General features: G+C 33.5%; 1 protein-coding gene across 2 annotated transcripts in view; it reads right to left on the bottom strand.

The window, feature by feature from the left end:
• The window catches only part of ABR (ABR activator of RhoGEF and GTPase), a 50,276-nt gene extending 26,549 nt beyond the window's left edge, over window positions 1–23,727 (bottom strand). The window contains exons 1-6 of one of the 2 annotated variants that reach the window (XM_067472103.1): window positions 23,540–23,727; window positions 14,144–14,322; window positions 4,687–4,797; window positions 1,707–1,892; window positions 1,515–1,622; window positions 146–206 (exon numbers count right to left, since the gene is read on the bottom strand). In XM_067472103.1, coding sequence (XP_067328204.1) covers window positions 146–206; window positions 1,515–1,622; window positions 1,707–1,892; window positions 4,687–4,797; window positions 14,144–14,322; window positions 23,540–23,606 — 712 coding nt within the window. In that variant the 5' untranslated portion in view covers window positions 23,607–23,727. Of the gene's footprint in view, window positions 1–145; window positions 207–1,514; window positions 1,623–1,706; window positions 1,893–4,686; window positions 4,798–9,875; window positions 10,179–14,143; window positions 14,323–23,539 lie in introns of those variants that run through there. The other variant, XM_067472104.1, reaches the window with a different exon arrangement.
• Window positions 23,728–24,116: the final 389 nt, after the last annotated feature.

The raw sequence follows: 24,116 nt of genomic DNA, 5'->3' as shown, positions 1-24,116 counted from the left end.
CCCTTCCCCTCATTCTCCTCCAATAGGGACACAAGGGGCTTGATCAATACTATGGCCGTCATGCATTATTCATGAGACGAAAAAGGGAGGAAGGGGAAAGGCGGACAAAGGAGGAAAGGAAAGAACAGAATCCAATAATCCATACCTTCCATGGAGACGGAGGTGTGGCTCTCCTTGGAGTCCTTCGGCCCCTTCACCTTCAGCTCCTGACCAAAAGGGGAATATTATTATTATTATTACTATCATTGTATTATTAGGATTATCAATATTATTATTACTACTACTACTACTATTATTATTATGACTACCATCACTGTATTATTATTATTACTATTGATGTTGTTGTTATTTACAGTATTATTGCCCTATTATTATTATTACCATCATTGTATTCTATTATTATTTACAGTATTAATTGTCCCATTATTATTATTACTACTACTATTATTGAAAATATTAAAATATAATAATGTATAATAATAATATTAAAATATAATAATGTATGATAATAATAATAATATTACTACTAATACTATTATTGAAAATATTAAAATATAATAATGTATAATAATCATAATAAAAATAATAAAATATAATAATGTATGATAATAATAATATTGGTGATATAACAATGATATAGCAATAATGATCATAAAGTATTGATAAGATGATCTATTATTAATAATCATGATAACAAAATATTGATGCTATAACAATAACAGTGAGAATAATGATGATCTATTCATAATAATAAATATTATAAATATTATTACTGCTATATTAGTATTATATTATTAATATTTTTATTATCATTATTATTAATAATATATCATCCTGTATTGATGATCTAGTATTGATACCTGTGCTCCTCTCTCAATAATCATAATAATATTAGCAATATAATAATAATGCTAATATAATAACTAAAATGGTGACATAATAATAATAATAATAATAATAATAATGCCAATATAATAATAATGCCAATATAATAATAATGCCAATATAATAATAATTGGCATTATTATTATATGGGCATTATTATTGTCAACAATAATACCAATATAATAATAATGCCAATATAATAATAATTGGCATTATTATTATATGGGCATTATTATTGTCAACAATAATAATCACAGTAACATAATAATAATGCCAATATAACAACAACAACAATGCCAATATAATAATAATCTTGGCAATAATAATAATAATCACAGTAACATAATAATAATGCCAATATAACAACAACAATGCCAATATAATAATAATCTTGGCAATAATAATAATCACAGTAATATAATAATAATGCTAATATAACAACAACAATGCCAATATAAGAATAATCTTGGCAATAATAATAATAATTACAGTAATATAATAATAATGCCAAAATAATAATAATAATAATAATAATCTAGTATTGATGCCTGTGCTCACCTCTGAATAATAATAATAATAATAATAATAATAATAATAATAATAATAATAATAATAATGCCTCTACTCACCTCTGAGATTTTCTGGAACTGGTTGTTATTCTGGCTGCACTTTAGAGCCGTTTCTAATGCGACCTTGTAGTTGTCCACAAAGGCCTTGTAGACGCCCAGCTGGGAGGCCTGTTGTGGGAGGAAGAACACAACAAATAAATAAACAACAACAACAAAAAACACAACAATAATAATAGTTGCTGCGTGACCCACCATCTTCTGGAAGAGGTGTCCCTGCACCGCAGCGCTGTCCCAGGCCTGGACCCGTGGCCAGAGCCCATCATAGAGCTCCTTGTGGATCTCGTAGATCTCCTGGATCTTGTAAAAGATGGTCTCGATCTGCTGGGCCGTCAGCACCGGCTGTGACGTGGTGGCAGTGGCCCTCAGAGGCTTCAGCGGCTGCCGGCAGAGATTATTATTGTTAGGGTTGGACTGGATGGCCTCTAGAGGTTCCTTCTGACTCTCGAATTCTATTATTGTTGTTGTTATTATTATTAGGGTTGGACTGGATGGCCTTTAGCGGTCCCTTCCTACTATGATTATATTATTTCAGCTCTAGAATTCTATTCTATTATTATTATTATTATTATTAGAGTTGGACTGGAAGGCCTCTAGGGGTCCCTTGGATTCTTGAGTTCTATTATTATATTCTATTATTATTATTATTATTATTATTATTATTATTGGGGTTGGACTGGAAGTCCTCTAGGGCTCCCTTGGATTCTTGGACTCCATTATTATATTCTATTATTATTATTATTATTATTATTATTATTATTGGGATTGGACTGGATGGCCTCTAGGAGTCCCTTGGATTCTTGGGTTTTATTATTATATTCTATTATTATTATTATTATTATTATTATTGCTATTACTATTATAAGATTTGGACTGAATGGCCTCTAGAGGTCCCTTCCTATTCTAGGATTATTATTTTTATTATTTTATTATTAATAATATTGAGATTAGACTGGATGAACTTTGGAGGTCCCTTCCAGCTCTAACATTCTATTATTATTGTTGTTGTTGTTGTTGGGCTAGATGGCTTTTAGAGGTCCCTTCCGACCCTAGGATATTATTATTATTATTATTATTATTATTATTATTGGGATTAGACTGGATGGCCTCTAGGATTCTATTCCTTCAGCCATGATATTGTTTTTAAAATGTATAATGTGTGTTCATTGTGTGTGTTTTAATCTGTATTCTTGGGCTTGTCTCCTTGAAAGCTGCCCCGCTAATAATAATAATAATAATAATAATAATAATAAATTTTTGGTCGTGTCAGGAGCGACTTGAGAAACTGCAAGTCACTTCTGGTGTGAGAGAATTGGCCGACTACAAGGACGTTGCCCAGGGGACGCCCGGATGATCTGATGTGTTATCATCCTTGTGGGAGGCTTCTCTCATGTCCCCGCATGAGGAGCTGGAGTTGATAGAGGGAGCTCATCTGCCTCTCCCCGGATTCGAACCTGCGACCTGTCGGTCTTCAGTCCTGCCGGCACAGGGGTTTAATCCACTGCACCACCAGGGGCTCCCCTTTGGGGTATAAGAATAAAGTTATTATTATTATTATTATTATTATTATTATTATTATTATTATTATTATGGGACCATTATCAGCTAAGCAAACCAATTGGGGTTGGACTGAATGGCCTCTAGAGGTCTCTTCCAACTCTAGTATTCTATTATTATTATTGTTATTGTTGTTGTTGTTATTATTATTATTATTATTATTGGGGTTGGACTGAATGGCCTCTAGAGGTCTCTTCCAACTCTAGGATTCTGTTATTATTATTATTCTATATTATTCAATATTATTATTATTATTATTATTGGGGTTGGGATGGGTGGCCTTTGGAGGTCTCGTCCAACTCTAGGATTCTGTTATTATTATTATTCTATCTTATTGTTGTTGTTATTATTATTATTATTATTATTATTATTATTATTATTATGGGACCATCCAACAGCTCGGCAAACCCATCCAGCCTTTTGCTTCCTTTCTGCGTTTCACAAAATACAGAAGAAAGAAAGAAAGAAAGAAAGAAAGGAAAGGAAAGGAAAGGCTGTTGCGCAAGAAAGGAAAGAAAAAGAAGGAAGCAGAAGCTCCAAATAGAGAAGCCAAAAGAGACGCTTTTCTTTCGAGATGAGGATGGAAGACCTCAAAAAGACATCCGAAAAAAGAGAGAGAGAGAGAGTTTATTATGTTGGGCAAGTTTGCTCTAGATGCATCATCAGTGTGCTCTCTGGCTGCAGGGTAAACTACAACTCCCACCATGGTGAGTCAGTCCCCTCCAACCCTTACTCAACTCCAGGAGGCAGAGTTCGTCACGGGGGTTCTCTGTGCCAAGTTTGGTCCAATTCCATCATTGGTGGAGTTCTGAGTGTTCATTGATTGCAGGTGAACTATACATCCCAGGACCTCCAACTCCAAAAAGTCCAGGCCAATTTCCCTCAAAACCCACCAGTATACAAATGTGGGCGTATTGGGTATGAATGCCAAGTTTGGTCCAGATCCATCCTTGGTTGGGTTCATAGTGCACTCTGGATGTAGGTGAACTACAACTCCTCTAACACCCTCCAAAGAACTTTAGTATGTTTTGTTGTTCATGGGAGTTCTGTGTGCCACATAAGTTCCAGATTGTGTCAAGCTAGTTCGGTCCATTGCTGGTGGAGTTCAGAGTGCAGTTCTTAGATGGCAGGTGAACTATACATCCCAGGACCTACAACTCCTATAAATTATGGTGATTAATTCCTCTGCTTGCTGTGTGCCATTGAAAAGAATAGGAAAGAGTTAAGGGAGAGGCAGTGGGCGGGGTCATGCAAATTCCACACCAATGGAGAGAGTAAGGAACACTGAGATGCCTGTGGTGGAGGAAACGCATACAATCTAGGATGGAATAGTGCCCATAGGAAAACCTTGACTTGGGTGGTTTTGGTGGAAGACATTGGCAGGGCTCTTGGACATGTTCACGGAGCTTGCTATAACCTGCCGCGTCATTGGAGGGAGGGCCATTGGTGTTTCCTGAGTGGTGGGAGATATAGTTTTTTGTCTAAGTGGGCACCCCAGCCACACACACACATACAGATTTTCACTTTTATTATGTGTATAGATAGATAGACAGAACTATTATGATGGGGCTGAGAGTCTGCGAGATTCCAATGTCGGGGTTGAGAGTGTGTGACTCACCAGGAGGAGGGCCTCCAGCTGGTGGAGATACATCTCTTCGTTGGCCAGGAAGTCCTTGAGCACCACCAGGCGCATGTCCTGCCCCTTCCCCTCCGCATCCCCTGCCGCTCCCTGGGAAGGAAAAAGAGGAAGAGAGAGAGAAACAGAGAAAGGAAGGAAAGAAGGAAGAAAAAAGAGGAAGGGAGAGAGAGAGGAAGGAAGGAAGGAAGGAAGGAAGGAAGGGAATAAGGAAGGAAGAGAGAGAGCAAGTAAGAGGGAGAGAGAAAGAGAGAAGAAGGAAGGAAGGAAGGAAGGAAGGAAGGAAGAGGGAAGAAAAAGGAAGAATGAGAAGAAGGAAGGGAGAGAGAAAGAGAGGAAGGAAGGGAGAAAGGAAGAGGGAGAGAGAGAAAGAGAGGAAGAAAAAAGAAGGAAGAGAAGAAGAAAGGGAGAGAGAAAGAGGAAGGAAGGAAGGAAGGAAGGAAGGAAGGAAGGAAGGAAGGAAAGGATGGCAAGAAAGAAAGAAAAAAGGAACAAGGAAGAAAGAAGGAAAGAAGAAGAAAGAAGGAAAGGAAAGAAGGAAGAAGAAGGAAGGAAGGAAAGGAAGGAAAGAAGAAGGAAAGAAGAAGGAAGGAAGCAAAGGAAGGAAGGCGGCAGGAAAAAAGAAAGAAGGAAAAAGGGGAAGAAGGAAGGGGAAGAAGGGAGAGGGAGAGAAAGAGGAAGGAAGGAAGAGAAGAAGGATGGGAGGAGGAAAGGGAGAGAGAAAGAAAGAGAAACATAGAGGAAGGAAGGAAAAATGGAAGAAAGAATAGGAAGAGGAAGACAGAAAGATGGCAAGAAAGGAAGGGAAAAAGGAAGAGAAAGAAAGAAAGAAAGAAAGAAAGAAAGAAAGAAAGAAAAAGAAATAGAGGGAAAGAAAGGAAGGGAGAAAGGAGAGGGGGAGAGAAAAAAGGGAGGAAGAAAGTAAGGAAGAGAGACGAAGAAGGAGAGATAAAGAATGAGGAAAACAGAGAAAGGAAGGAAGAAGAAGAGAAAAGAAGAGAGAAAAGGAAAAAGAGAAAGAGAACGGAAGAGAGAGAAAAAGAAGGAGGAGAGAGAAGGAAAGAAAGGGAGAAAAGAAGATAGAAAAAGAAAGAAAGAGGAAAAGAAAGATAAAAAAGAGAGAAACAGAGAAAGAGAAAGAAGGGGAGAAAGGAAGAAAGAGTAATGGTAAATATAGCAACATATATCATCCAGTTATCAATAGAATAAAATATAATTTTTATATTATTATCTTTGCAGTATTATTATTAGCAGTAAAATTATTATTAATAACAATATTATATATCATTGCAGTATTATTATCACTATTATTATTATGATACAGCCTTGCAATATTTTTAATATGGACTTGTAGTATATTATTATTAATCTTATATAGTCTTGCAGTATTATTATTATTATTATTATTATTATTATTATTTTATGCAGCCATGCAATACTGTTATTATTATTATTATTATTATTATTATTATTATTCATATATATTCTTGCATTTCAAAGTGGTCAACAATGCAAATAGGCAAAAGCACTCTGCACATGCTCAGGGGAACAGCCTCAAAATGGGATTCACTGAGGAGGTGCGGCTCAGAAAGGATCCCACCAAAATTATTATAATAATAGTAATAAGTCTTTGGAAACCAAACTCAAGTCTAAACACGATTAATTAATTCCGGTTTTACATAACATTCCCTGGAGGCGGTTTTCCATATAAATAAATAACACTTTAAATATGTCATATTTTAAATAATACTGGGCACAAAAGGAAGGCTCGTCATTATGTTTTATTATCATATTTATAATGTTGTTGTTGTTATTCTAAGTGGGTGATTTCTAAAGTGCTTTGGATTTCAAAATTGGGGGTCCGTGTTGTCAGCCTATATTAATATTATCATTATTATATTTACAATATTTATTTTTATATTTATATATTTACTATATTATTATTATGTTTACTATATTATTACACTTTATATATTATTATTTACTATATTATTATTGTCATCATATTTACTATATTAATATTTATTCAATTTATTATATCTGCTATATTATTATCATTATGATGATAATTTTATTATATTATATTTATATTTGTTTACTATATTATTATATTTACTAAGTTTATATTTTTACATTTATTTTTATTTATTATATTTTCTATATTTATATTTATTTTTATATGCATATATCTACTATATTATTATTATTATGTTTACTATATTATTGTCATCATTACATTTACTATATTCATATTTATTTCTATATTTATTATATTTGGTATATTATTTTCATTATTGCACTTTTATTTTTATTATTTTATTATATTTATATACTATATTTTATTATTATATTTATTAAGTTTATATTTTTTACATTTATTTTTATTTATTATATTTAATATATTATTATATTTACTAGATTTATATTTATTATATGAACTATATTTTTATTATCATCATAGCTATATTTACTATTTTTATATTTAATATATTATTATATTTACTATCATTATATTTATCATATTTACGATATTATTGCCATTATTTACATATATATATATATACACACACACACGACCTTTACCTTTACTTAATTATAATACATATAAATATTGTAAATACAATAATGGTGGTAATAATACTATAGTAAATATAGTATTATTACTATAGTAAATATAGTATTATAGTATAGTATTATTATCCGACTCCGGTACTCATCTCCATTTCTAAGCCAAAGAGCCGGCGTTGTCCTTAGACACCTCCAAAGTCATGTGGCCTGCATGACTGCATGGAGTGCTGTTCCCTTCCCACCAGAGCGGTACCTATTGACTTACTCACATTTGCATGTTTTCAAATTGCTAGTTCGGCAGAAGCTGGGGCTGACAGCGGGAGCTCACCCCACTCTCCGGATTTGAACCGCCTACCTTTTGGTCAGCAAGTTCAGTAGCTCAGCGGTTTAACCCACTGCGCCACCAGTATTTATTATACTATATTATTAGTATCATTATTATATTTACTACATTTCTATTCATTTTTGTATTATATTATTATTACTATAGTTACATTATTATTATTATTATTATTATTATTATTATTATTATTATTATTATTAGTTTCCTATTTGGAAGGGTCCCCCAAAGGCCACCCAGTCTGACCCCTTTCCTTTTGCCAGGCAAGAAGATAGTATCATCATCATCCATAATCATCATCATCATCATTCTAGACTTGGAAAGGGCTCCCCAAAAGCCATCTAGTCCAACCCCCTTCTGCCAGGAAGGAAGATAGAATTACTATATCATCATCATCATCATCATCATCATCATCATCATCATCGTCATCATGATGCTAGAATTGGATAGGGTCCCCCAAAGGGCATCCAGTCCGACCCCCTTGAAAAATAATATAATAGAATAATAATAAAAATGTTATGTTATAATTATATTATATTATATATTGTTATTATTATTATTAGTCTCCTATTCAGAAGGGTCCCCCAAAGGGCATCCAGTCTGACCCCTTGAAAAATAATAGAATAGAATAATAATAGAAATGTTATATTATTATATTATATTATATATTGTTATTATTATTATTAGTCTCCTATTTGGAAGGGTACCCCAAAGGCCATCCAGTCCAACCCCTATAATAATAATAGAATAGAATAGTAATAGAATATTATTATTATTATTATTATTATTATTATTATTATTATTTTCCTATTCAGAAGGGTTCCCCAAAGCCCATCCAGTCTGACCCCTTTCCTTCTGCTAGGCAGGAAGATATGATCATCATCATCATCATCATCATGATAGAGTTGGATAGGGTACCCCAAAGGGCATCCAGTCCAACCCCCTCGAATAATAATAGAAATGAACCACAACTATTATTATTATTATTATTATTATTATTATTATTATTATTATTATTATTAGTCTCCTATTCAGGAGGGTCCCGCAAAGGCCATCCAGTCCAACCCCTTTCTTTCTGTCAGGAAGGAAGCTAGAATTACTATATCATCATCATCATCTTCATCATCATCATCGTCATGCTAGGGTTGGATAGGGTCCCCCAAAGGGCATCCAGTCCAACCCCCTAGAATAATAATAGCAATGAAAAATAATAGAATAATTATATTATTATTATTATTATTATTATTATTATTATTATTAGTCTCCTATTCAAAAGGGTCCCCCAAAGGGCATCCAGTCCAACACCCTAGAATCATAATAGCAATGAAAAATAATAGAATAATTATATTATTATTATTATTATTATTATTATTAGTCTGCTATTCAGAAGGGTCCCCCAAAGGGCATCCAGTCCAACACCCTAGAATAATAATAGAATAGAATAATAATAGAAAATTATTATTATTATTATTATTATTATTATTATTATTATTATTGTTATTGTTGTTAGTCTCCTATTCAAAAGGGTCCCCCAAAGGCCATCCAGTCCAACCCCCTAGAATCATAATAAAATATTACTATTATTATTATTATTATTATTATTATTATTATTATTGTTAGTCTCCTATTCGGAAGGGTCCTCCAAAGGGCATCCAGTCCAACCCCCTAGAGTTATGATAATAGAATAGAATAATAATAGGAGTTATATTATATTATATTATATATTGTTGTTGTTATTATTATTAGTCTCCTATTCGGAAGGGTCCCCCAAAGGCCATCCAGTCCAACCCCCTAGAATCATAATAGAATAGAATAATAGAATAATAATAGAAATATCACATTATTATTATTATTATTATTATTATTAGTCTCCAAAGGCCATCCAGTCCGACCCCCTAGAATAATAATAGAACAGAATAACAATAGAAATATATTATTATTATTATTCTCCTATTCAGAAGGGTCCCCCAAAGGCCATCCAGTCTGACCCCTTTCCTTCTGCCAGGCAGGAAGATATCTTCATCATCAACACCATCATGCTAGAGTTGGCAAGGGTCCCCCAAAGGCCATCTGGTCCGACCCCTTTCCTTCTGCCAGGCAGGAAGATGGAGTTGTTATTATGACGAGGATGGAGAGTAGGAAAGGGACCCCCAAAGGGCATCCAGCCTGACCCCTTTCCTTCTGATGATTCTGATCCTCCTCCTACAGGAGGGAAGGGTCCCCCAAAGGCCATCCATCCTGAAGCCACCTGTGGAGGGGTCACCTGTGGAGGGTTGGCTTCCTGGGCGAGGACTCTGTCGAGGAAGAGCAGGGCCTCCTCCTCCTCCTCGTGCATGGCCGGCTGCCTTGGCCCGGGACAGGACGGTCCTAGAGCGAGGGCCGGCCCCAAGGCATCCCGCCCGGAGTGGATCCGGAACCCAGGCAGGCTTCAAAGGAGGAAGAGAAAGGGAGAAAGAAGGAAGGAAGGCTGGCCTGGCTCCCCTTTGAGGAAGTGAGTGGCCCAAAGCAAGAGGAGGAGGAGGAGGAGGAGGAGGAACCAGCAGCTGCCAAAAGGGAAGGAGGAAAAAAAGAAAGAAAAGAAAAGAAGGATAAAAGGGAGGAGGAAAGAAGCCACGCCTGGAGAAAGGAGGGAGGAAGAAAAGGAGGAGGAAGAAGGGGCTGAAATGGGTGGCCATCTGCCAGGAGGGATTGGACGGTGTCGACTTCCTTAGGGTCGGACTGGATGGTCTCTGGGGGTCCCTTCTGAATAGGAGACTAATAATAATAATAATAATAATAATAATAATAATAATAAGTGGAAGAAAAGGAGGAGGAATGGGCCAAAATGGATGGCCATCTGCCAGGAGGGATCGGACGGTGTCGACTTACTTAGGGTCGGACTGGATGGTCTCTGGGGGGTCCCTTCTGAATAGGAGACTAAAAATAATAATAATAATAATAATAATAATAATAATAATAATAAGTGGAAGAAAAGGAGGAGAAATGGGCCAAAATGGATGGCCATCTGCCAGGAGGGATCGGACGGTGTCGACTTACTTAGGGTCGGACTGGATGGTCTCTGGGGGGTCCCTTCTGAATAGGAGACTAATAATAATAATAATAATAATAATAATAATAATAATAAGTGGAAGAAAAGGAGGAGGAATGGGCCAAAATGGATGGCCATCTGCCAGGAGGGATCGGACGGTGTCGACTTACTTAGGGTCGGACTGGATGGTCTCTGGGGGGTCCCTTCTGAATAGGAGACTAAAAATAATAATAATAATAATAATAATAATAATAATAATAATAAGTGGAAGAAAAGGAGGAGGAATGGGCCAAAATGGATGGCCATCTGCCAGGAGGGATCGGACGGTGTCGACTTCCTTAGGGTCGGACTGGATGGTCTCTGGGGGTCCCTTCTGAATAGGAGACTAATAATAATAATAATAATAATAATAATAATATGTATCGCATTATTTACCTACATATCACAAGGTCCAAAACACTTGGGACTAGTGGTCTTGTTTGCTGTGTACTAGCCTTGGTATGTATCAAATAATAACAATAATAATAATAGCAATAACAATTATAACAATATATAGCAACAATAACAATAAATAATAACAACAATAATAAATAATAATGCTGGTCAAAGGACATTTAATCAACTACCGAGCTTGCAAACTTTGTGCTTTGTTTGTTTGTTTGTTAAAACTGGTTTGCTCATGACATGATAAATAAATAAAATTAATAATAATAAAAATAAATAATAATAACAATAAATAATGACAATAATAATAATAATAAGTAACCACAATAAATAATCATAATAATAATAACAATAAATAACAATAAAAATAAATAATAAGGACAATAAATATAATAATAAATAATGATAATAACAAGAATATCTAATAATAAATAATGACAATAAATATCATAACAATAACAATAATATTAACAATAATAATGAATAATAACAACAATAATCAAATAATAATAATAATAATAATTCTATCTTCCTGCCTGGCAGAAGGGGGTCAGACTGGATGGCCTTTGGGGGTCCCTTCTGAATAGGCGATTAATAATAACATTAATATAATAAAATGTATTATTATTATTATATTTTCCTTTATGAGAGAAGAGGGTTGGACTGGATGGCCTTTGAGTTCCCTTCCAAATAGGAGACTAAAGGTGGTCCCAGTGGTGATCGGCACACTGGGTGCAGTGGCTAAAGACCTTGGCCTGCACTTAAACACAATCAGCGCTGACAAAATACCAGCTGCAGAAGGCCACCTTACTGGGATCTGCACACATTATTCGCCGATACATCACACAATCCTAAACACTTGGGAAGTGAGTGACATGTGATCCAATACAACAGCCAGCTGTGTAGTAATCTTGTTGTGTTTCAAATAATAATAATAATAATAATAATAATAATAATAATAATGTCTTGCAGAAGGAAAGTGACTAGCAATAATAATAATAATAATAATAATAATAATAATAGTAATAATAATAATATCTTCCTGCCTGGCAGAAGGGAAATGTCTAGCAATAATAATAATAATAATAATAATAATAATAATAATGTCTTCCTGCCTGGCAGAAGGAAAGTGACTAGCAATAATAATAATAATAATAATAATAATAATAATAGTAATAATAATAATATCTTCCTGCCTGGCAGAAGGGAAATGTCTAGCAATAATAATAATAATAATAATAATAATAATAATAATAAGGCAGGATAAAAAAAATAAAGACATTAAATATATGTTTCGGGTCGAATGCCCCGAAATATGTGTCTCGTGGTCAGGCCTCTTTATGGGGCCAAAGCCGAACAGCAGAGACTGCATTCGGAGAAAGAAAGGAAGCCACAAAACCACAAGGTTTGCATTGGAAAAAAACGGGGTCCCTTTAAGAAGAGAGAAGAGCGGGGCCTTCTGCAGGCAGGAAGGGGTGAAAAACAGAAGGCTCTTTGCAAAAGTCCAAAGTGCAACCAGGAAGGATTTAAGGAGAGCTCGGAAGCCAAACAAAGCCTTTAAGAATGGGGACAAAGGGGCCTTGGGAGCACGAATAATAATAATAATAATAATAATAATAATAATAATAATAATAATAATTCCAATAAGCAGAACCTATACTATGTTAGGGCTAATAATAATAATAATAATAATAATAATAATAAAGACTCTGTCCCAGTGGGGATCGGCAAACTGGGTGCAGTGCCTCAAGACCTTGGCCTGCACTTAAAAACAATCGGTGCTGACAAAATTTCCATCTATCAGATGCAAAAGGCCACCCTACTTGGATCTGCAAGCATTATTCGCCGATACATCACACAGTCCTAGACACTTGGGAAGTGTCCAGCGTGTGATCCAATTCAACAGCCAGCAGAGTGACCTTGTTTGCTGTGTACTGATCTTTTTGTGTTTCAAATAATAATAAATGATAATAATAATGTAATATAAAAATAATATAATTCCTGGGTTGCTGTTGCCTTTGACAACACAATAATAATCCCAATTAGGAGATGCCAGACTAGGTTATGGCTATTATTATTATTATTATTATTATTATTATTATTGCAAAGTCCACAGAGCCATAAAAACCATTATTATTATTATTATTATTATTATTATTATTATTATTATTGCAAAGTCCACAGAGCCATAAAAACCATTATTATTATTATTATTATTATTATTATTATTGCAAAGTCCACAGAGCCATAAAAACCATTATTATTATTATTATTATTATTATTATTATTGCAAAGTCCACAGAGCCATAATAACCATTATTATTATTATTATTATTATTGCAAAGTCCACAGAGCCATAATAACCATTATTATTATTATTATTATTATTGCAAAGTCCACAGAGCCATAAAAACCATTATTATTATTATTATTATTATTATTGCAAAGTCCACAGAGCCATAATAACCATTATTATTATTATTATTATTATTATTATTATTATTATTGCAAAGTCCACAGAGCCATAAAAACCATTATTATTATTATTATTATTATTATTATTGCAAAGTCCACAGAGCCATAATAACCATTATTATTATTATTATTATTATTGCAAAGTCCACAGAGCCATAAAAACCATTATTATTATTATTATTATTATTATTATTATTATTATTATTGCAAAGTCCACAGAGCCATAAAAACCATTATTATTATTATTATTATTATTATTATTATTGCAAAGTCCACAGAGCCATAAAAACCATTATTATTATTATTATTATTATTATTATTATTGCAAAGTCCACAGAGCCATAAAAACCATTATTATTATTATTATTATTATTATTATTATTATTATAGAAGAGAATGGGAATAGGACTTCAATCCCGACATTATATTCCCATTGATGTAGCCTAAGATTGCATTGGCCTTTTTTGCTGCAGCTTCACACACTTGGCTCAGTCATATATATATATAATATACATACATACATATATACAAATGTGTGTGTATATATATATACTACTACTGTCAAGCTGCATTGCTGCTCTTACCCCATTGTTGCTGGTGCTCCCATTGGGCGTTGCATGGTCGGCCCCCTCGTCCGGGCCCCGGGCCCCCAGCTGTGGGGACATGGTGGGGGACTCGTCAATGTAAGGCATGGCCTCCGGCGGGGGCGCCTTGGGCTCCTCGTTCCCCTCCGCGTCATAGTCCTCCGACCCGTAGCTGAAGTCTGTTCAAGTGGAAGCAAGGAGGGCAAGATTAATACTTAATAATAATAATTAATAATAATAACAATAATAAAATATATAGTGGAGATCATATTAATATTAAATGATAATAATAATATATGGTAAACATAATATTAAGATATGGTGAGTATAATATTAATAATAAATAAGGATAATAATACTAATATTAATAATATATGGTGAGGATAAGATGGTACCAATAATAATAATATTATTATATGGTGAAGATAATGTTAATATATAATATATGGTGAGGATAATGTTAACACTGAATAATGATAATATAGTATAAATATATGTAATAATAATAATATGGTGAGAATAATATTAATATTAAATAATAATAGAAATATATAGTAAGAATAATAATTAATGTTAAATAATAATAATAGAAATATATAAAGTAATAATAATAATATTAATATATGGTGAGGATAATATTAAAATTAAATAATGATGATAATTATTATAATTAATATATATATAAGTAGCTGAAGTCTGTCCAGAGGAAGAAGAAGCAAGAAGTCATTATTATATAGCCTTGCACCATTATTAACATTATGATTATATAGCTTTGCAGCATTATTATTATTATTATTATTATATAGCTTTGCAGATTCTATTATTATTATTATTATTATTATTATTCTGTCTTGCAGTATTTATTATTATTAATAATAATTATGATTATATAGCCTTACAGTATTATTATTATTAATAATAATAATTATGATTATATAGCCTTGCAGTATTATTATTAATAATAATTATTATGACTATATAGCCTTGCAGTATTATTATTAATAATAATTATGACTATATAGCCTTGCAGTATTATTATTAATAATAATTATGACTATATAGCCTTGCAGTATTATTAATAATAATAATTATGACTATATAGCCTTGCAGTATTATTATTAATAATAATTATGACTATATAGTCTTGCAGTATTATTATTAATAATAATTATGATTATATAGCCTTGCAGTATTATTATTATTATTAATAATTATGATTATATAGCCTTGCAGTATTATTATTATTCCTCCAACCAATAGCTGAAGTAGATGTCACAATAATATAAAATATAATGATAATAATAGTAATAATAATAATAATAATATGAGATTCCATACTCAACCTGGCCTTCCTCCCATAGTTGATTATGATTATACACACACACACATACCTACATACAAACATACACACATAAAATAATATAATATAATAATATAAAATAATAATAAGGCTCAAGGCACATGATACAAGACACAAAGGGGGGGGGGACTCAGTGCAATCTGGACCTTGCAAACGGGGGAAATGGAGCGCAAAGGCTCTCATGCATAATTAATAATGCTATTAATTAACATGCAGAACAGTATCAATGCAACTGGGACATATCTAGATAGATAGGGAAATATAATATACTCGTTTCAAGGCCCCCAAAACCCCAACTGCCTTGCAGCAGTGGGTTCTGCAGTTTAACGGCCTGCAAAAATCCCATGGTTTTTGTTATTTTTTTTGTGGGTTCCACTGGCACACAAATAGGGTTTGCAACCATGCACGTTGCATGCAAATAGGGCATTTTGCAAGGGAAAAATTCACCAAAGGCATGGAACACGATGCAAAATGGCCAATGCAAATGCCCAGGAATGGACTTCCTCTTTGAAGCAGAGACTGGATGAGCCTCTGCCGAGAAGGATTGATGGGTAGCCTGCCTGAGTTCCTTCCTCCCACCCGTAAAATGACATAAGGCTGCGTTGGATTGCAAAAACATTGCTTTCGTGATGATTGTAAAGCCACTTTTGAGTCAGTGTAGACGTGGTTGGCCTCCTCCATAGCAACCAGAGATGAGCTAAGGAACGAAGGAGGAGGCGGAGAAGAGCGTCATATATGTTCCTTGATGATAAATAGGAAAAGATAATTTTGGGATGAGAAGCATGCACACATTCCTCCCATCATGATGATGCATTCCACCTGATAATGATGATAATATCACACTGATGATGATGATAACAGTAGTAATAATAATAATAATAATAATAATAATATCACTATGATGATAATAATAATGATATTACTGATGATGGTGATCTTACTCTGATAATAACAATATAGTAAAATTATATTATATTATATAACTGTTATTGTTATATGAGTATAATAGTGATAGAAGGATGCAGCAGCAGCAAGAGGGGGCGGTTGCCGGGGAGGCGGTTGCCGGGGAGTTGGTTGCCGTGGAGACAAGAGCAGCAGTGGGAGAGCTGTGTGTGTGTAGGATGCAACTGTCTTTTTTATGGCGGGGATGTTATTCGGCGTAGCAACCGTCTCTATCCCTATTTTGGCCTTGCATTCCTTGCACAATGTTACGGCAAATCTGATGCACAAATAATTATTCTTTGCACAAAAGCCAGGGGTGGAAATATTGCAAATCCATTTCGTGTTTACGTTCGGATCTTGCATTTGGAAGATCCTGCTTTCAATAATAATAACAATAATATACCTTCATATAATTATTATTATCTGAATATCCTAATGTTCAATGACTTTTGTGTTCAGGTCCCATTTTACATTATAAATAATAATAATAATATAGTACAATTATATTATTATATATCTTGTATATTATTATTATTATTATTATTAGAGTATCTTAATATTCAATGCCTTTCATCTTCAGGTCTCATTTTAAATGATAATAATAATAAGAAGAATATAGTATAATTATATTATACTATCTTGTTTATTATTATTATTATTATTATTATTATTATTTGAGTATCCTAATATTCAATGCCTTTCGTCTTCAGGTCTCATTTTAAATGATAATAATAATAATAATATAGTATAATTATGTTATACTATCTTATATTATTATTATTATTATTATTATTTGAGTATCCTAATATTCAATGCCTTTCATCTTCAGGTCTCATTTTAAATTATAATAATAATAATAATAATAATAATAAGATAGTATAATTATATTATACAATCTTATGTTATATTATTATTATTATTATTATTATTATTATTATTTGAGTATCCTAATATTCAATGCCTTTCGTCTTCAGGTCTCATTTTAAATGATGATAATAATAATAATATAGTATAATTATGTTATACTATCTTATATTATTATTATTATTATTATTATTATTATTATTATTATTATTTGAGTATCCTAATATTCAATGCCTTTCATCTTCAGGTCTCATTTTAAATGATAATAATAATAATAATAATAATAATAAGATAGTATAATTATATTATACAATCTTATGTTATATTATTATTATTATTATTATTATTTGAGTATCCTAATATTTAATGCCTTTCATCTTCAGGTCTCATTTTAAATGATGATAATAATAATAATAATAATAATAATAAGATAGTATAATTATATTATACAATCTTATGTTATATTATTATTATTATTATTATTATTATTATTATTTGAGTATCCTAATATTCAATGCCTTTCATCTTCAGGTCTCATTTTAAATGATAATAATAATAATAATAATAATAAGATAGTATAATTATATTATACAATCTTATGTTATATTATTATTATTATTATTATTATTATTATTATTTGAGTATCCTAATATTCAATGCCTTTCATCTTCAGGTCTCATTTTAAATGATAATAATAATAATAATAATAATAATAAGATAGTATAATTATATTATACAATCTTATGTTATATTATTATTATTATTATTATTATTATTATTATTTGAGTATCCTAATATTCAATGCCTTTCGTCTTCAGGTCTCATTTTAAATGATGATAATAATAATAATAATAATAATAATAATAAGATAGTATAATTATATTATACAATCTTATGTTATATTATTATTATTATTATTATTATTATTATTATTATTTGAGTATCCTAATATTTAATGCCTTTCATCTTCAGGTCTCATTTTAGATGATAATAATAAATAACAATAACCTCAGCAGACTAAAAGCCAAAATCAGGGTCACAACAACATAGAACTGCAATATGCTGACGATAACATAGTCTGTGCACATTCAGAAGAAGACCTGCAAGCCACTCTCAACAGCTTTGCAGAAACATACAAGCTCGAGAAAACCAAACTGCTCTTCCAGAAAAAGGTATCAGCTAATCGCTCTGCATTATTATTATATGAGTAACCTAATATTCAATGCCTTTTGTGTTCAGGTCCTGTTTTACATAATAGTAAAAAATGATATTGTATAATTAGATTATACTACTACTATTATTATATGAGTATCCTAATATTCAATGGCTTTCATGTCCAGGTCCCATTTTACATGATAATAATAATAATAATAATAATAATAATACAGTATAATTATATGACTTTGATTATTATCTGAGTATCCTAATATTAACTGCTTTTAGTGTCCAGGTCCCGTTTTACATAATAATAATAATAATAATAATAATAATAATAATAACAACAACAACAACAATGTAAAATAGCTATATTATATGACTATGATTATTATCTGAGTATCCTGATATTCAATGCCTTTCGTGTTCAGGTCCCATTTTACATAATAATAATAATAATAATAATAATAATAATAATAATATAGAATAACTATAGAAGTATCCTAATATTCAATGCCTTTCATGTTCAGGTCCCGTTTTACATGATGATAATAATAAATAATAATATAGTATAATTATATTATATTACTATAATAATTATTATTATATGAATGTCCTAATATTTGTTGCTTTTCATGTTCAGGTGCTATTTTACATGATAATAGTGATAAATAATAATAATAATATAGCATAATTATATTATATGACTATTATTATTATCCGAGTATCCTAATATTCAATTTCTTTCGTGTTCAGGTCCCATTTTACATAATAATAAATAATAATAATATGGTATAATTATGTTATATGACTATTCGTATCCTGGACAAGTCCCCAATGTTTGTATTTTCTCAAAATATTATTATTATTATTATTATTATTATCATTATCATCTGAGTATCCTAATGTTCAATGTATTTCATGTTCAGGTCCCGTTTTACATGATAATAATAATATAGAATAATTATATTATATTACTATTATCATCTGAGTGTCCTAATGTTCAATGTCTTTCGTGTTCAGGTCCCATTTTACATGATGATAATAATAATAATAATAATAATAATAATAATAATAATAGTAATAGTAATAATAATAAACAATAATAATATAGAATAACTATATTACATTACTATTATTATTATTGGAGTATCCTAATATTCAATGTCTTTCGTGTTCAGGTCCTGTTTTACATGATAATAATAAATAATAATATATTATAATTATATTACTATTATTATTATCTGAGTATCCTGATTGCCTTTCATGTTCAGGTCCTGTTTTACATGATGATACTACTACTACCACTACCACTACCATACTACTACTACTACTACTACTACTACTACTACTACTAATAATAATAATAAATATAATATAATTATATTTCTATTACCTGAGTATCCTAATGTTTAATGTCTTTCGTGTTCACACTTGTTTTACATGATAATAATATTTATTTTATGTATTTACTGCATTTCTATACCACTTTTCTCACCAATGAGGGGACTCAATGTGGTGTACATCAAAAAAATGCCAACTTACATACAACACCAAAGCATAATATCCAAAAACAATGAGATATACTAACTATAAATTAAAATCAGATTAAACAAGGAACATAAACAAACACTGAGGCAATGAAAGTACATAATCAAAACATCTTAATGTGAACCTTAAAATCACATAATCCAGAATCGTAATCATTTCTTGCACTGCATTACTTTACTGCCTTGGTCCCACAGTTATGTTTATACGTTCTTGCTGAAGGCCAGGAGGGAGGCCGCTGATCAAATATCACTAGGGAGAAAGTTCAATAGACAAGGGGCCACCACTGAGAAGGCCCCATCTCTCGTTCCCGCCAGTCACACTTGCGAGGAAGGTAGGACTGAGAGAACGGCCTCCCCAGGAGATTTTAACCTCAGAAGTGGTTCATAGAGGGAGATACGCTCGGACAGGTAAACTGGGCCTAATCTCAGTGGAGAGTTCCATAGACGAGGAGCAACCACTGAGAAGACCCCATCTTTTGTTCCCACCAGTCACGCTTGTGAAGGAGGTGGGACGGAGAGCAGGGCTTCCTCGGACGATCTTAACTTCTGAGATGGTTCATAAAGGGGATACATTCGGACAGGTAAACTGGGCCTAATCTCAGTGGGGAGTGAGTTCTATAGATGAGGGGCCACCATTGAGAAGGCCCTGTCTCTCGTTCCCACTATCTGTGCTTATGAAGGAGGCGGGACTGAGAGGAGCGCCTCCCTGGATGATCTTAACCTCCGAGATGGTTCATAAAGGGGGATATGTTCGGACAGGTAAACTGTGGGGAGGGAATTTCATAGACGAGGAGCCACCACTGAGAAGGTCCTGACTCTTATTCCCACCAGTCGTGCTTGTGAAAGAGGTGGGACTGAGAACAAGGCCTCCCCGGATGATTTTAACCTCCAAGATGGTTCATAAAGGGGGATATGTTCGGACAGGTAAACTGGGCCTAATCACAGTGGGGAGGGAGTTTCATAGACAAGGGGCCACCACTGAGAAGTCCCCGTCACTTGTTCCCACCAGTCGTGCTTGCGAAGGAGATGGGACTGAGAGTAGGGCTTCCTCAGATGATCTTAACCTCTGAGATGGTTTATAAAGGGGGATACGTTTGGACAGGTAAACTGGGCCTAATCTCAGTGGGGAGGGAGTTTCGTAGACGAGGAGCCACCACTGAAAAGGCCCCATCTCTTGTTCCCACCAGTCGTGCTTGTGAAGGCGGTGGGACTGAGAACAGGGCCTCCCCGGATGATCTTAACCTCCGAGATGGTTCATAAAGGGGGATACGTTCGGACAGGTAAACTGGGTCTAATATCAGTGAGAAGGGAGTTCTGTAGACGAGGAGCCACTACTGAAAAGGCCCCGTCTCTTGTTTCCACCAGTCATGCTTGCAAAGGAGGTGGAACTGAGAACAGGACTTCCCCACATGATTTTAACCTCCGAGATGGTTCATAAAGGGGGATACATTCAGACAGGTAAATTCATCCTAATCTCAGTGAGGAGGGGCCATCACTGAGAAGGTCCCGTCTCTTGTCCCCACCAATTGCACCTGCGAAGGACAGGTAAACTGGGCCTAATCTCAGTGGGGAGGGAGATCTATAGACGAGGGGCCACCGCTGAGAAGGCTCCATCTCTTGTTCCCATGCTTGCGAAGAAGGTGGGACTGAGAGCAGGGCCTCCTCGGATGATCTTAATCTCTGTGATGGTTCATAGAGGGAGCTACTTTTGGACAGGTAAACTGGGCCGGAACCATTTAGGGCATTATAGGCCAAAGCCAGCACTTTGAATTGTGATCGGTAGCAGACGGGCAACCAGTGGGGCTGACGTAACAGAAGGCATGTCCTCTCTCTGTACGCCGTTCTGGTGAGGAACCTGGCCGCTGCCGTTGGACTATTCGAAGCTTTCGAACAGTCTTCAAAGGCAGCCCCATGTAGAATGCATTGCAGCAGTCTATTAGAGATGTGACTACTATCCAAGTTCATAGGGTAAATAATAATAATAATTATATGTGTCAGCCTGGCCTGCCTTACAAGATTGTTGTGAAGACAAAAAGTGGAGTCAAAGCAATCTTGAGAAAGGAAAGGAGGGTCAAAATGTAAACAGCAACCCCACAACAACAGAAATAATAACAGAGATGCAATCACAAAAGCTAGAAATTAAATAATAATAATAATAACAACAACAACATAAAGATGCAATTACAAAGATGTAGAACTAAATAATAATAATAATAATAATAATAATAATAATAATAATAATAATAATAATAATGAGATGCAATTACGAGGGCTAGGAATATATTATTACTATTATTTATTTATTTATTTATTTGCTAGCCTTTGTAATTGCATATCTTATTATTATTATTATTATTATTATTATTATTTTCCTAGCCTTCATAATTACAGATATGAAATTGCAAAGGCGAGGAAATAACAACAATAATAGTAATAATAATAATGACAGATGCCTTTACAAAGGCTGGGAATTAAATACTGCTACTACTACTACTACTAATAATAATAATAATAATAGCGACAGAGATGCAATTATGAAGGTGAGAAATTTAATAGTAATAAATAATAATAATAATAGTGACAGAGATGCAATTGCAAACACTAGGAATTTAATAATAATAATAATAATAATAATGACAGAGATGCAATTACAAAGGTCAGGAATTAAATAATAATAATATTACTACTACTACTACTACTAATAATAATAATACTGATAGAGATGTAATTATGAAGGTGAGGAATTAAATAATAATAATAAAATAATAACAATAATAATAGTGACAGAGATGCAATTTCAAAGGCTAGGAATATAATAATAATAATAATAATAATAATAATAATAATAATATAGAAATGCAATTACAAAGGTTAGGAATTTAATAATAATAATAATAAGTATCCGCCTGCCTACCTCACAAGGCCGTTGTGAGGAAAAAGACAGCTCCCCAAAGGAAAGAAGGGACCGAAATCATAACGATAATGATATGGGGGGTCTTAAAGCAACCCAAGCCTTGTTTGCTATCCAAAAGGAGAGACCAAGCCCCGTGAACCCCAAATATCTTGGGGTTTCGGGGAAAACAGAACGAAGGAACGAAAGAGGAAGAGAGAAGGAGACAGAGGCTCGGTTGCATAAGCAATGATATCACCACTGTGTGTGTCTCCCCATTGAGGTGGACCCCCAAAATAGAGCATATCCACATCATATACCCCCCAAAATAGATCATACTTATATATACTTATACATACATACACATACATAGATAGATAGATAAATAGATAGATATGTATCCATTTCAAATGGGATTTATATAATCCTAAGCTTTTCCACTGAGAATATATGGGGGTCCCCCCAAAATATTGGGGGTCAGCACCCCAAAAAGGAAGGAAGAGATACCAAGGGATGTTGGTCCATGTCAAGCCTCAAAGGGAAAGGCACAGGGATGCAGGATGGAAGGGATGCCCGATGTCGTAAAGGGGGACCCCAATGTTGACATGAAGACCCCCCCAAAAAGAGGCACCTACTGCTATAGAGGGTGTCGATCCAGGAGAGGCGGGGAAGGCCGGTGCTGTGGTGGCTCAGCGGCTCCATGGAGGGCTCTGCATGGCAAAACAAAGGAGGAGAGAAGGATGGAGGGATGGGGAAAGAGGCTGGCGGAGGAAGAGAGAGAAGGAGGGATGGAGAGAGAGAGACAGGGAGAGAGATGGAAGGGGAGGAGCTCCAGCACAGACAGGCGTCCAGACGTCTACGCTTTTTGGGAAGGGGGGCATCTCTAAGTGGGTCGAGGACCACTTATGATATTATGACACATATTACTATATTACTATTATCTAAATATTATTATTATCATCAGAAGAGTGAGATCATCGTCAGATATTATTATCATCAGAGTGATATTATAATATCATAATCACTATCAGAGTGATATCATCATCATATAGACAGATAGATAGATAGATGGATAGATAGATGATATCAGAGTGATGTCATCATCATCAGATCAATATTATTAATATCACAATCAGAGTGATATCATCATCATCAGATCAATATTATTAATATCATAATCATCAGTGATATTATCATCATCAGATCAATATT

The sequence above is a fragment of the Anolis sagrei genome, chromosome 11 (assembly GCF_037176765.1).
Source record: "Anolis sagrei isolate rAnoSag1 chromosome 11, rAnoSag1.mat, whole genome shotgun sequence".
NCBI lineage: Eukaryota > Metazoa > Chordata > Lepidosauria > Squamata > Dactyloidae > Anolis > Anolis sagrei.
The sequence above is the reverse complement of the archived record's forward strand: the minus strand, read 5'-3'. Positions and strand labels throughout refer to the sequence as shown.